The sequence below is a fragment of the Leptonychotes weddellii genome, chromosome 5, assembly GCF_054177405.1.
Source record: "Leptonychotes weddellii isolate Sample4059 chromosome 5, ASM5417740v2, whole genome shotgun sequence".
NCBI lineage: Eukaryota > Metazoa > Chordata > Mammalia > Carnivora > Phocidae > Leptonychotes > Leptonychotes weddellii.
Window position 1 is genome coordinate 150772408 of NC_138373.1, and position 12613 is coordinate 150785020.

Below are 12613 nucleotides of genomic sequence, written 5' to 3' on the forward strand. Positions count from 1 at the left end.
TGCTGGCAGGGCCGGAAGCGCGGGGGGTCGGTCCCTTATAGTGCCCACCACTTTGAGGGAGCAAAGAAAGCTGCAGAGTGGGACCTGGAGACGGAGGGCCTGCCGGTGGTGGTGGCCAGGGAGGAGGTGGCAGCTTAATTATTCACCAGCCAGGGATGTCAGAATGCGATCTGGGGCGTAACCAGACCCGGCGGAAGGCATCCCGTGACGCGGGCAGGTTCGTGTGACCTGCCCTTCAATTATTTACCCCTCTGAGCCGTGGGCCGGTGGGCACGCGTGGATGGGCCACTGTCTTAGGTCGACCAGGGACCCCTGGCTCTGGGGGGGTACCCCCGCCCTACCGTCTGCCCACATCGGGCATGGCCCAAGTCATAGGGCCAGAGCGGCTGGGGGCCCTCCCCCGGGACCCTCCCTGACAGACCCAGCCCTGAAGTCCAAATGTACCACTGGGTGTCACGGCTCTCTGGCCTCCTCTCTACCCCCAACCCCTCACCCCGCACCTCGAGGGCCGAGGCTCCCACATGGGCCGCTGCCTGCCCACCTCCTCATGCTGGCAGCACGAACCCTAGAGCCGCACAGACCTGGGACAAACCTTGGCCCCGCTCGCTGGTTGTGACCGTGCCCAAGCCCCCTGCCCTCTCTGGGTCTCATCTCCTGCCCCAGCAAATGGGGCTCGCCCTCGCCTCCCACTGTGGGCAAGCGGGCTTAGCTGCCGCCTCTGAACACCCTCACCGGCCTGATTTGGGGAGGCCTGGAGAAAAAAAGTGGTGCCCCCCCCCCCACTGGGGGAGGCGGGGAAACAGAGCACTTATCCAAGGGGGCACAGGATGATGACAGGCTGGTTGAAGGGAGCTGGGGGGAGCCGGGGGACGGGAGCACTCACAGCACAGTGCACACAACACAGCTGAACTGGAATCAAACCATTTATTTCGGTTTGGAGCAGCTCCTGGAGCCCCGCCCCCTCACCTACCACTTCCTGTTGGGAAGAATAACTGAGGTTACAGGAGTGACCTTTGAGAGCGGAGGAGAGCTCCCAGGGTGGGGCAGCTCTGAGGGGTGCAGGTGGCTCGTTGTGTGTTGAGGAGCAAAGTCGGATAGGGAACTCCACTCCTGGAGCCTAGGCTTCCCCTGCTGATGGGTGGGCAGCAGCCTATTTCTCCAATCGCCGTCCCCTCCAGGGAAGAGGGCAGAGGGTGGAAGGGGTCTTGAGGGGACCGGTAAGACACCCTTAGTGTCTAAATCACCAGGTCTAGGGGCTCAAGGGCCAGTTGTCCTTGGCTGTTGGGGAGAGGGCCCCAGCGAGGTTCTAGGATTTCTAAGCCTGCAATGACTAAAGGTGCCAGAGGGTGGCGATAGTGGGTCAGGCCTTCAGGACCAGCCTTAGGCAGGAAGCCCAGCACCCTCTGAGGCCCGGTCTGGTCTGTAGATGCAGAGCTGCCCAGGCCCAGGTCTGCCCAGTTGGCGCGCTGGGTGGACATTGCCCAGCCTCTCCATCAGGGGCTGGGTGGGTGGAATGAGGTGGGGGTGGCTGGGAGTCCAGCCTCATGGTGACAGCAGCAGCTGAATGAGCTTCTGGAACTGTTCCTGGTGCTCATGGATATAGACCTCAGTCTCCCACAGGGCATTGACCAGCACCGTGTCGCTGACCTCGTCCAGCATGATGTCTGTCCCCAGCTGGGGGTTCAATCTGTCTGGGTCAAGGAGGAGGGCTCACCCCAGGAGGCTTGGTTTGGGTGGGTGACAAGAGCGAGGACTGGGGTGGGCTCGGGACACAGAGCAGCCGCTTGGGGAAAGGGGAAGAGCGCACCAAGGGCTGGGTGGGGAAGGTCACTGGGTCTGGCCAGGCCGGGGCATGGGGCTGGGCCAATGCTGGCTGAGTCCTCACCTGAAGTACTGGATGCCAACCATCTCACACCAGGCCCGGGCCCGGTCCACGGCCCGCCCATCCGGATCTGTGCACTGGCAAGAAGTGGTCTCTGTGAGCGTTCAGCACACACCATACCCTGAGTCACTGGGGATCCCCTGGTTCAGTCTGGCTTAGCCACCCCACCCCCACCACTGGGGATCCCCTGGTTCAGTCTGGCTTAGCCACCCCACCCCCAGCGGAGTCCCCCAGCCTGGGCTGCAGTGACTCTCCCAGCTGTGTGGAACAGAGGGGCCCGGCCTGTGGTCTTCACGGGCGGCTCAGCAGCACCTGCCTGGTGGGGAGCGGGGCAGGGGCTGAGTGGACAGGCCTCAGCGTCCCGTCGCCTGCAGCTTGTGTCCCATGTGATAGTCTGGGCTTCCACATGGGGTTGTGTTTGAAGGAAGGGCTCCACGGTTAAAGGACGCCTGAAAGCCCCAGCGGTACGTGGTCACTAAGGGTCCCTGCCAACACTGAGACGGAATTGGGGACCCTCTACCCTGAGCTGGCTAACGAGGTTCAACAGAGCCTCCCTGACACCCAGGGTCCCAGGGGCTGAGGCCGGGAGGGCAGTGGAGCTGGGGAGGGGCCCGTACTCACACAGTCCACCACCATCTTGCCCAATTCCTTGGCCCCAAAAACGGTCTTGGCCAGTTCCCAGGGGTTGCTGGGACGGAATACATCCACACAGGTCACGGGCACCTGTGGGGACCTCCCTGTCCCCAGAGAGACCACAATGGAGAGCTTCTTCACCTTGTTGCCCTGACCCTGTTGGGGACAGGACAGGGGTAGTTGGAGGGGGTCTTCCCGCCGGCAGACCCTTCCCCAGGCGGCAGGAACAGAGCCTGTGCTGTCCCCTCCTTGGCTCTGCAACAAGCCCCGCTGCCAATATGCTGGGCACCTTGTCAAGTGCCCCCTCCCCGGGGGACTCATCCACCACAGGAGGCCACTTAGATGATGAAGAGCCTTCCCCATCCGAATGTGGGGAGGCCCTCCTCCTCCAGAAAGCCTGCCCTGCCCCGTCTGGCCCCTAGAGGGCGCCTGCCTCCGTGCCGGCCGCCCTTGCTGTGTCACCCAGGGGCTGAATCCGGGGCTTCCCGATGACCACAGTGAGAACGGTAGCCAGGAAGGACCTGGCACACTAGGGGTCAGGCAGTGTCCTCCACATTTTACAGAAAGGCACGCGGATGCCTCACGCCAGTCCCCCCGCAGGTACCGTCACTCCCCCATGCAAGTGGCTGGTGCGAAACACGGGCAGAGCCGGGACCCCAACCCTGCGGCTGTCTGGCCCTGAGGCCTGAGCCCACCGCACAGCACGTCGCTAACACACAGGGCCCTTGCCCCACCCCTGTGCTAAGCTCCTTGGGCCGAGGGCCACTTCTGTTCCTCCGGATCACTGACTCAGCACTGTCGCCTCCCTAGAGGCCTCTTCCACGGGCCCTTCCCGAGCCCCAGGTCTCTCAGCAGAGGCAATCCTTCTCCCGGGCTCCTGCAGAGCCCTCCATCACAGCACCCGAAATCCCTGGAGCGGCATTTGCAAACAGTCTCCCCTAGACGTGAGCTCCCCAAGGGCAAGCACGTGTCCCTAGGCTGGGCAGAGTGGCCAGCACTGAGGCTGGCATATCCTGGTGTGCCCGCCGCTCTCCCCACTAGGCGCCCTTCACCACTCACACCAGATTGGGCCTCAGAATCCCTCTGAGTAGCACAGAGCTCCGGGCAGACGCCACCCATCAAGCAGGTTCAAGTGTGAGTTAAAGCTGCTATCCAACGCACCAGTGAATGAGCCTAAGAGTAAAAGCCACGTGCTCTCCTAGGAGGCGATCCTTAGTAAGATTTGCTGAAACACGGTGGCTGCAGTGGACGGTCATGTCCAGCCCCTCTGACTGGAGGTGCTCTCACCTTGCGGATCATGTCCTGGTTGTACTCATGGATCTCAGTCATGGCGTCCAGCGTGGGATTGTTGGCCAGCAGCCCACCATCCAGGAAGCGCCCATTGGGCCGGAAGTAGGTGGGGGCTGCCCCACTGCTCCGGGCAGCCCTCCACACCAGCTGCTCTGGGGGGTGAGGGAAGGCGGTGGCCCAGTGGCACAGGGGACAACACCCACGCACTGCAGACCTCAGTGTGCATGTGCATGTGTGTCTGTGGGTCTGCAGGAAGAGGGAGAGGCTGGGAACTCTTCAGAAGCGCGACCCACAGGCCATGCTCTCTGGCCCTGCTGTCCGGGTGGAAGGCAGGGTGCAACTGAGGGCCTCCAGGAGGCTCCTCTAGGCTGCCTGAGGTGGGAGAGCTCCCCAGTTCTGCCTGCCCTCAGCTGATAAAGACTGGGGGCAGCGGGTGGGATGGTGGTGGGCCGGGGGTGCCTGGCAGCAAGGCTATGACTCTGACCCTCCACCCTGCAGCCTCTTAGGCCGGCTGTTTCCTGCAGATGCATCAGATATGGTTTTAACCTGAGGGCTGAGCTGGAGGCTTGAGGTTAATATTCTGGCTGAATCGAGGCTCCCGTACAGACTCCGGGGCGTCATAATTCCGGAAGAGGTGGAGTTCAGCAGGCTGCCGGTCAGACAGGGTCCCTGTCAGCATCACCCTGGAGAGAAACAAGGAGCAAGACAATTGATCACTGACTTAGCCACCCCTGAAAGTCCACTTTGGCAAGTTTCATCCAGATTACCGAAGGCGTTATCCTTACACCCAGTGATTCTGCTTCTGGGAGTTCATCCTAAGACGTGCTCATGCATGTGGGAGATGGGCATACGCAAAGTTATTAACAGGTTCGTTAAAGTAAACCAATGGGCAGGCGCCTGGGTGGCTCAGTCGTTAAGTGTCTGCCTTTGGCTCAGGTCATGATCCCAGGGTCCTGGGATCGAGCCCCGCATCGGGCTCCCTGCTCAGCGGGAAGCCTGCTTCTCCCTCTCCCCCTCCCCCTGCTTGTGTCCCCTCTCTCACTGTATCTCTCTCTGTCAAATAAATAAGTAAAATCTTAAAAAAAAAAAAAAAAGCAAACCAATGGAAACAGCGGAAATGTCCATCAGCAGGATGGTTCGATGCACCACGGTTCCCCTACCCCAGGGGGTCTGTGTCACTGCAGAATGACTGAAGAAGCACTTTATGTACTGATGGGCGCTGAGCTTATGGTCAAGTGCAAAAAGTAAGGTTTGGGACAGCGTGTGTAGTATGCCATCATTTATTTAAGAACAACACCCAAAACACTGAGGTACCTATTTGCTTGGTCAGAGGGACCCATGAGCAGAACCTAGGAACAGTGAGCTGCCTCTGGGGCAGGGGACAGCTTGGTGGCTGCAGCTGACAGACAGCAGTGGGAGGAGACTTTTCACCATGTCGCCTTTGATTCCTCTTCAATGGTTCACCGTGTGAGTCTAGAACCTATTAAAGAAGACTCCGACTTGTCTCAAAAGACACAAACATCCTTAAACACTGCAGGGAATGTGGACTGGCACAGCCCCCTTGGAAGCTAATATGTACAAATCTTACAAATATCTGAGAATTCCATTTTGGAAAATTTATCCCAAAGGAAGAATCTGCGCTACAATAAGAGCTTCTTGCATAAAGCTATTCAGCACAACATAATTTATTACAGTAAAAAATGAACCAATCTAAATGGTAACAATAGAGGGGTGCCCGGCTGGCTCAGTCGGAAGAGCATGCGACTCTTGATCTCAGGGTTGTGAGTTCAAGCCCCATGTTGGGTATAGTGATTACTAAAAAAAAAAATAATAATAAACTTTAAAAAATAATTAAGTAAATGGTAACAATAGAATGGGTAAGTAAATAAAATGTCTTGCACCCATTCCAAATTCCAGGGTCCCACATTAGGCTGGGACCTAGGAGTGCCACATTAGGCACTCCTAGATAAGGGTAAACCAGAAATAAACGTGCCCCTTTCTCACCCCAGAGGCTGTGAGGAAAGTTACCTTGGCATTGGATAAATGAGAGAGAGAGAGAAAAAAAAAAAACCTGAAAATGTATAACCACAAGCTAACCTTCTGTAGGTTTGTAGTCTAAATTTACATCACCTGGGGGAAGTCCCCAAACCTTCATGCCAAGAATTTAGTTATAGGGACCCTAGATGGCAGGGTACCTAGGTACCTGAAAGAGACAACACAAAACACTATGGAGGAAGATACTCTTATTCTAGGCCTCAAAGAATCCACACATATTATTTTTCAATACTAACGAGCACCACACAGTTAAAAGGCGGTGGGAGATGGGGTGCAGCACACAATGAAATAAAACATCATAAATGAAAACCAGTATAAACCAACATAAACAGCAAAACATACCTACATAGACTGCAGATATTTGAGTCCTTAAATAAAGATTATAAAACAGCTATGCTTACAATATTAAAGACATCAAAGGCAAGTGTGATAATATCTTCAGGGAATAGGAAACTATAAGTAATGACCTAGAAGATTTGAAGAAGAACCAAAGAGTACTGCTAGAAATTAAAAATAAAAAGGCAACAGAATTTTAAAAATCAATGGATGGGTTAAGTAGAAATTAGATAAAGCTAAAGAGAGAATTAGTGAATTGGAAAATAGGTAAAAAGAAATTGTCTAGAATGCAACACGGAGAGAGAAAATGATAGAATATACAGGAGCAGTTAAAAGACATGGAAGACAGAAAAGGTCTAGCATATGTTTAATTGGAGCTCCAGAAGGAGAGGAGAGAGAAAATCAGAGGCAAGGGTTGAAGAGATAACAACTCAGGCTTCCAGGACTAAGAAAGGCAGAAATCCAAAGATTCAAAACTAATAAATCCCATGCAGGATAAATTGGAAGTAATTCATATCTAGTTATATCATAGTATAATGGTAGAACACCAAAAGCAAACACATAAATAAAAACATCCACAGAAAAAAGATCAATCACTTTCAAAGGAGTAACAGACTGAAACTGACTTTGCAAGGGCCACAATGGAAGTTAAAAGATGATAGAATGATATCTTGCATGTTCCCCAAGAAAATCATCAGTCTAGAATTCTATACCCAGCAAGAATCAGAAGAAAATAATTTGAAAATATTTTCAAACAATTCTGCTGGCAGAGAATTTGCCACCAGGAGACCCTCTCTAAGGAAAAGTGAAAAGACTATACTTCAGGCAGAAGGAAAGAGGTCACAGATGGAAGTCTGAGAGGCAAGGAAGACTGTAGAACAAAGAAGTGACATACCTACACACACACATATGCATACGCATACACACACATACAAACACATAGCCAACAGTGTGCTGGAGTCAGCTCATCCTGGCTTGTAAGAACCTATTGCTAAATCCCACAAGGTGGTTGTTAAATGCTTGGTAACTTGAAATTGGCCATGGTGGGAGTATTTATGCCATGGGAATCAGTGAACACTATAAATCAGGGCTTCTTCCCCTAGAGATCTGTTTTCCCAGCACACTACTGGATAAATCTAAAGGAAAACAAACTTTGAAAGATAATAATAATGTCTTGTGAGCTTAAAAAAACAAGACAGACTTCAAATACAGGAAAACACTTAGAGATATGATGGAATTAAATTATTTTATAAGCCTTGATTATCTGAGAGAAGGGTAATGGTATCAATTAAATTCAGACTTCCATAACTTAAGCATGCACTAAGAAAAAAAGAAACGAGTGCACAAATTTCAAACCATGGGGGGGGAATATAATGATCAAAATTATTCAGTAATTCTAAAAGAAGGCAAAAAAGAGAAAAGAAATACAGAACAAAATAGGTTGGCACATACGATCCCAAATATATCAGTAATTATGTAAATATAAATGGATCAGCCATATAAACATTAGATTAACCACATGAATCTTCTGATAGTCAATCAACTAAATCAGACTTCACTAGTTAACTTAAGTCAATATATTACCATGCATTTAAAAAGTATAAATGGATTAAATGCTCTAGGTAAGAACAAAGAATACAGCTTAGATTAAAAAAACAAATCCAACTATAGATTATTTACAGAAATTACACCTAAAATATAAGGACTCAAGGAGTATCTGGGTGGTTCAGTAGGTTAAGTGTCTGCCTTTGGCTCAGGTCATGATACCGGGGTCCTGGGATCGAGCCCCGCATTGGGCTCCTTGCTCAGCAGGGAGCCTGCTTCTCCCTCTCCCTCTGCCTGCCGCTCCCCCTTCTTGTGCTCTCTCTCTCTCTGTCAAATAAATAAAATCTTAAAAATAAATATAAATAAATAAAACATAAGGACTCAAGAAGGTTGAGTTAAAGGGTGAATATAGATATACCATACAAATATAACCAAAGAAAGCTAGTGTCTCTGTATTGGTATCAGGATAAAATGGACTTTAAAGCAAAAAGCATTCCTAGAGATAAAGACAGGTATTCCATAATAATAAAGGATTTCAGTAACCAGAAAAATATATAAAAATTTAAATATATATACACTTAATAACATAGTGTCAAAATATTTAAAAAGTTGACAGCACTATAGGGCAAAAGGGCAGTTCCCAGAGTAGGAGATTTCAATATAGCTTTCTCAATAATCGATACAAATGGACAAAGGGGGTGTCTGGATGGCTCAGTCCATTAAGCATCTGCCTTCAGCTCAGGTCATGGTCCCAGGGTCCTGGGATCGAGCCCTGCATCAGGCTCCCTGCTCAGTGCGGAGTCTGCTTCTCCCTCTGCCTCTCCCCCTGCTTGTGCTCTCTCTCTGTCAAATAAATAAATAAAATCTAAAAAAAAAAAAAAAAGTGGACAAAGAATTCTTAACGGTACAGCAAAATTGAAAATTTTAAACATTCTTAGCTAATATGACTTAATCGACTGTGCAGAACTTGGCACTCAACGCAAAATCTATATTTTTTCAAATTAGATGTGGGACATTTATAAGAATTGACTGTAGAGAAGTCCACAAACCAAGTCTCGACACATTTTGAAGGGCTAAAATCATACAGAGCATGTCCTCTGGTCACAGAGCAATTAATAACAAAAATATAACTAGAGAATTCCCTAAGTTTAGAAATTGAGAAATGTATTTTTAAGAAACTATGGTTAAGAAATTAAAATGATGGGGCACCTGGTTGGCTCAGTCGGTTAAGTGTCTGCCTTCAGCTTAGGTCATGATCCCAGAGTCCTGGGATCAAGCCCCACATCAGGCTCCCTGCTCAGCGGGAAGCCTGCTTCTCCCTGTGCCTGCCACTCCCCCTGCTTGTGCTCTCTCTCTGTCAAGTAAATAAAATTTTAAAATAAAATAAAATATATATAAAATAAATTTTAAATTTTTAAATAAAATTAAATTTTAAAAAATTATGAAAATTAGGGCGCCTGGGTGGCTCAGTTGGTTGAGCAACTGCCTTCGGCTCAGGTCATGATCCTGGAGTCCCGGGATCGAGTCCCGCATCGGGCTCCCTGCTCGGCAGGGAGTCTGCTTCGTCCTCTGACCCTATCCCCTCTCATGTGTTCTCTCTCTCTCATTCTCTCTCTCTCAAATAAATAAAATCTTTAAAAAAAAAATAAAATAAAAAATTATGAAAATTAGAAAGTATTTTGAACCAAGAAATCATAAACATGCTTATGGGATATCATTAAAACAGTTCTTAGAGGGGTGCCTGGCTGGCTCAGTCAGAAAAACGTGTAATTCTTGATCTTGGGGTCATGAATTTGAGCTCCACACTGAGTGTAGAGATTACTAAAAATAATTTTAACTTAAAAAAAAACCCAGTTCTTAGGGGAAAATGTTTAAACTTACACATACACACATATATACACATATATTATACAATACAATCAAAGGTTAAAAATCAATGAGCATCATTTATTTCAAGAAGTTAAAAAAAAAAAACAGCTAAATAAACCCAAAGAAAGACAAGAAGGAATAAAAATAAAAGCAGAAATAAATGAAACAGAAAACAAACACACAACAGAGAGCCAGTAAATACCCAAGAGTTGGTTTTCTGAAAGACTAATCCAATGGAAAAGCCTGTAGCAGGACTGGTAAAGAAGAACAGAGAAGGTGTACATAATTAGGACTGAAGGGGGCATCACAACAGATGCTGCAGACATTAAAAAGATAGTAAAAGAACATTCTGAACAACTCTATGCCAATAAATTTGAAGAGCTGATGAAATTGACATATTCCTAGAAAAACATAACCAAAACCAAATCAAAAAGACATTTAGAAATTCTAAATAGGGTGCCTGGGTGGCTCAGATGGTTGAGCGTCTGCCTTCGGCTCAGGTCATGATCCCAGGGTCCTGGGATCGAGTCCCGCATCGGGCTCCCTGCTCCTTGGGAGCCTGCTTTTCCCTCTGCTTCTCTCTCTCTCTCTGTCTCTCATGAATAAATAAATAAAATCTCTAAAAAAAAGAAAGAAAGAAAGAAAGAAATTCTAAATAGTCTTATAAACATTAAAGAAGTTAACGCTACCATAAAAAATCTTCCTCCAAACAAACTCCAGGCCTTGATGACTTTGCTGGCAAATTTCACCAAATACTCAAGAAGAAGCAAAGTCTTTATTATACTACCTTTTCCAAAAAAATAGAAAATAAGAGGAAATACTCCCTCAAAACCAAAACCCGGCAACGCCCAAATGGGAAAAAATGGGTCCAAGCTCATTCATGAACGTGGATGCAAAAATCTAAACAAAATATTAGCCAGCGGAGCCTCTCAGAACTCTCTCTGTAAAAGGTGCCAGGAATTGAAAGCAGGGACTAGGAAAAGTACCTGTACACCCATGTGAATAGCAGCATTATCAACAACAGTCAAAAGATGGGAACGACCTAAACATCCATCAAGAGATGAATAGACAAACACAATGTGGTGTATCCATACAACGGCGTGTTATTCAGCCTCGAACAGGAAGGAAACTCTGACACGTGTTACAACATGGATGAACATCAAGGACACTGTGCTCAGTAAGAGGGGCCAGCCACAAATGGACAAATATTGTATGATCTGCTTCCAGGGTGTCCCTAGAGCAGACAAAATCCTAGAGAGAGAAAGTAGAATGGTGGTTGCCAGGACCTGGGGGAGCTGGGAATGGAGTGGTGTTTAATGGGAACAGAGTTTTAGTTTTGCAGGAGGAAAACGTTTGGGAGGTCAGCTGAGTGCCAGTGTGAATGTACTTACCACTTACTCAACTGTACTTAAAAGGGTTTAGATGGTAATTTTTATGTTACGTGTATTTTACCACAATTAAACACGGTCAAATAAATAAATGGTATCTCTAAAAATGTATAATTTACAGTAGCACAAAACCCATGAAGAACCTGAGCCACCGATGTGCTGGATCTCCATAGAGAAAACTATAAAACCGCACTGAGAAACTTTAAACCAATGGAATGTTTTACTATATTCTCTAATTGGGAGACTCAGTGTTTTCAGAGGCCATTTCTCCCCCCAAATAAGCGTACGGATTCAATGTAATCTTTATCAAAGTTCCAGCAGGATTTGGTTTTCTGTAGAACTGGGCAATCTGATGCTACCATTTACGTGGAAGCACAAACAGCAACAAGTAACCTTTGTACAGCATTTGTGTGTGCCAGGTGCTTTCTTTCGGAAAAAAAAATTATTTATTTAAGCAATCTCTACACCCAACGTGGGACTCGAACTCACAACCCTGAGATGAAGAGCTGCATGCTCCTTTGACTTGAGCCGGCTTCAGGCGCCCCACCAGGTGCTTTTTTTTTTTTTAAGATTTTATTTATTTATTTGATAGAGAGAGACACAGCGAGAGAGGGAACACAAGCAGGGGAAGTGCGAGAGGGAGAAGCAGGCTTCCCGCTGAGCAGGGAGCCTGATGCGGGCTCGATTCCAGGACCCTGGGATCAGGGCCTGAGCCGAAGGCAGACGCTTAATGACTGAGACACCCAGGCACCCCCTGGTGCTTTCTAAATATTAACTTTTTTTCCTCCTCATGAAAACCCCAGGAGGAAGGTAGTATGTTATTCCCATTTTTGAGAAGAGGAAACTTCAGGGCATTTGATCTCAACCAGTTCTCTAGGGTGCCTCCAAGAACAGCCGTGATACCCCTGAAGACGGACAAGGTGGGAGGCTCTGCTGTCCCAGAAATCCGGACTCACCATAAAGCTGAGGAACAGAGCCAGCCCACAGAACAGAACACAGTCAGAAACCACCAAGCAGACATGGAGGGAAAGACAGACTTCTTCACAGATGAGGCTGGGGAAACTGGTTATTCATGTGGAAAACATGAAATTGGGTTTCCCCTGATACAAAAAACAATTCTAGGTTGATAAAGACCTGAACGTGAAAGACAGATCTAGAGAGATTTCTGACCTGATGGGGAAATTGCTTCCTGCCTCAGGCTAAGGAAGGGTTCTTGAACAAACATAAAAAGCACAAACCACAAAAAGAAAAACATTTATAAATTCTACTACATTAAGAACATCCATTTATCAACAAAACACTGTAAAGAGAATGAAAAGACAAGCCATGGAGTAGGAGAAAAGATTTAAAATCTATATATCCATCAAAGGACTAGTTTTCAGAATATAAAAAAGATCACTAAGAAGCCTCTTGGGTGCCTGGGGGGCTCAGTTGGTTAAGCCTCCAACTCTTGATTTCTGCTCAGGTCATGATTGCAGGGTCCTGGGATTGAGCCCTGAGTGGGGCTCTGCACTCAGCAGGGAGTCTGCTTGAGATTATCTCTCTCCCTCTGCCCCTCACCCCTGCTCTCTCTAAAATAAATAAATGAATCTTAAAAAAAAAAAAAAAAAAAAAA

At 48.0% G+C, this 12613-nt stretch overlaps 1 protein-coding gene across 6 annotated transcripts in view; it reads right to left on the reverse strand.

The window, feature by feature from the left end:
- Window positions 1-20: 20 nt before the first annotated feature.
- The window catches only part of PLA2G6 (phospholipase A2 group VI), a 56097-nt gene continuing 43504 nt past the window's right edge, over window positions 21-12613 (reverse strand). For 3 of the 6 annotated variants that reach the window (XM_081822433.1, XM_081822438.1, XM_081822435.1), the window contains 5 exons: window positions 4352-4488; window positions 3803-3957; window positions 2504-2671; window positions 1886-1959; window positions 911-1687 (listed from right to left, as the gene is read on the reverse strand). In XM_081822433.1, coding sequence (XP_081678559.1) covers window positions 1543-1687; window positions 1886-1959; window positions 2504-2671; window positions 3803-3957; window positions 4352-4488 — 679 coding nt within the window. In that variant the 3' untranslated portion in view covers window positions 911-1542. Of the gene's footprint in view, window positions 100-910; window positions 1692-1885; window positions 1960-2503; window positions 2672-3802; window positions 4052-4351; window positions 4489-12613 lie in introns of those variants that run through there. The other 3 variants (XM_081822437.1, XM_081822436.1, XM_081822439.1) reach the window with 3 other exon arrangements.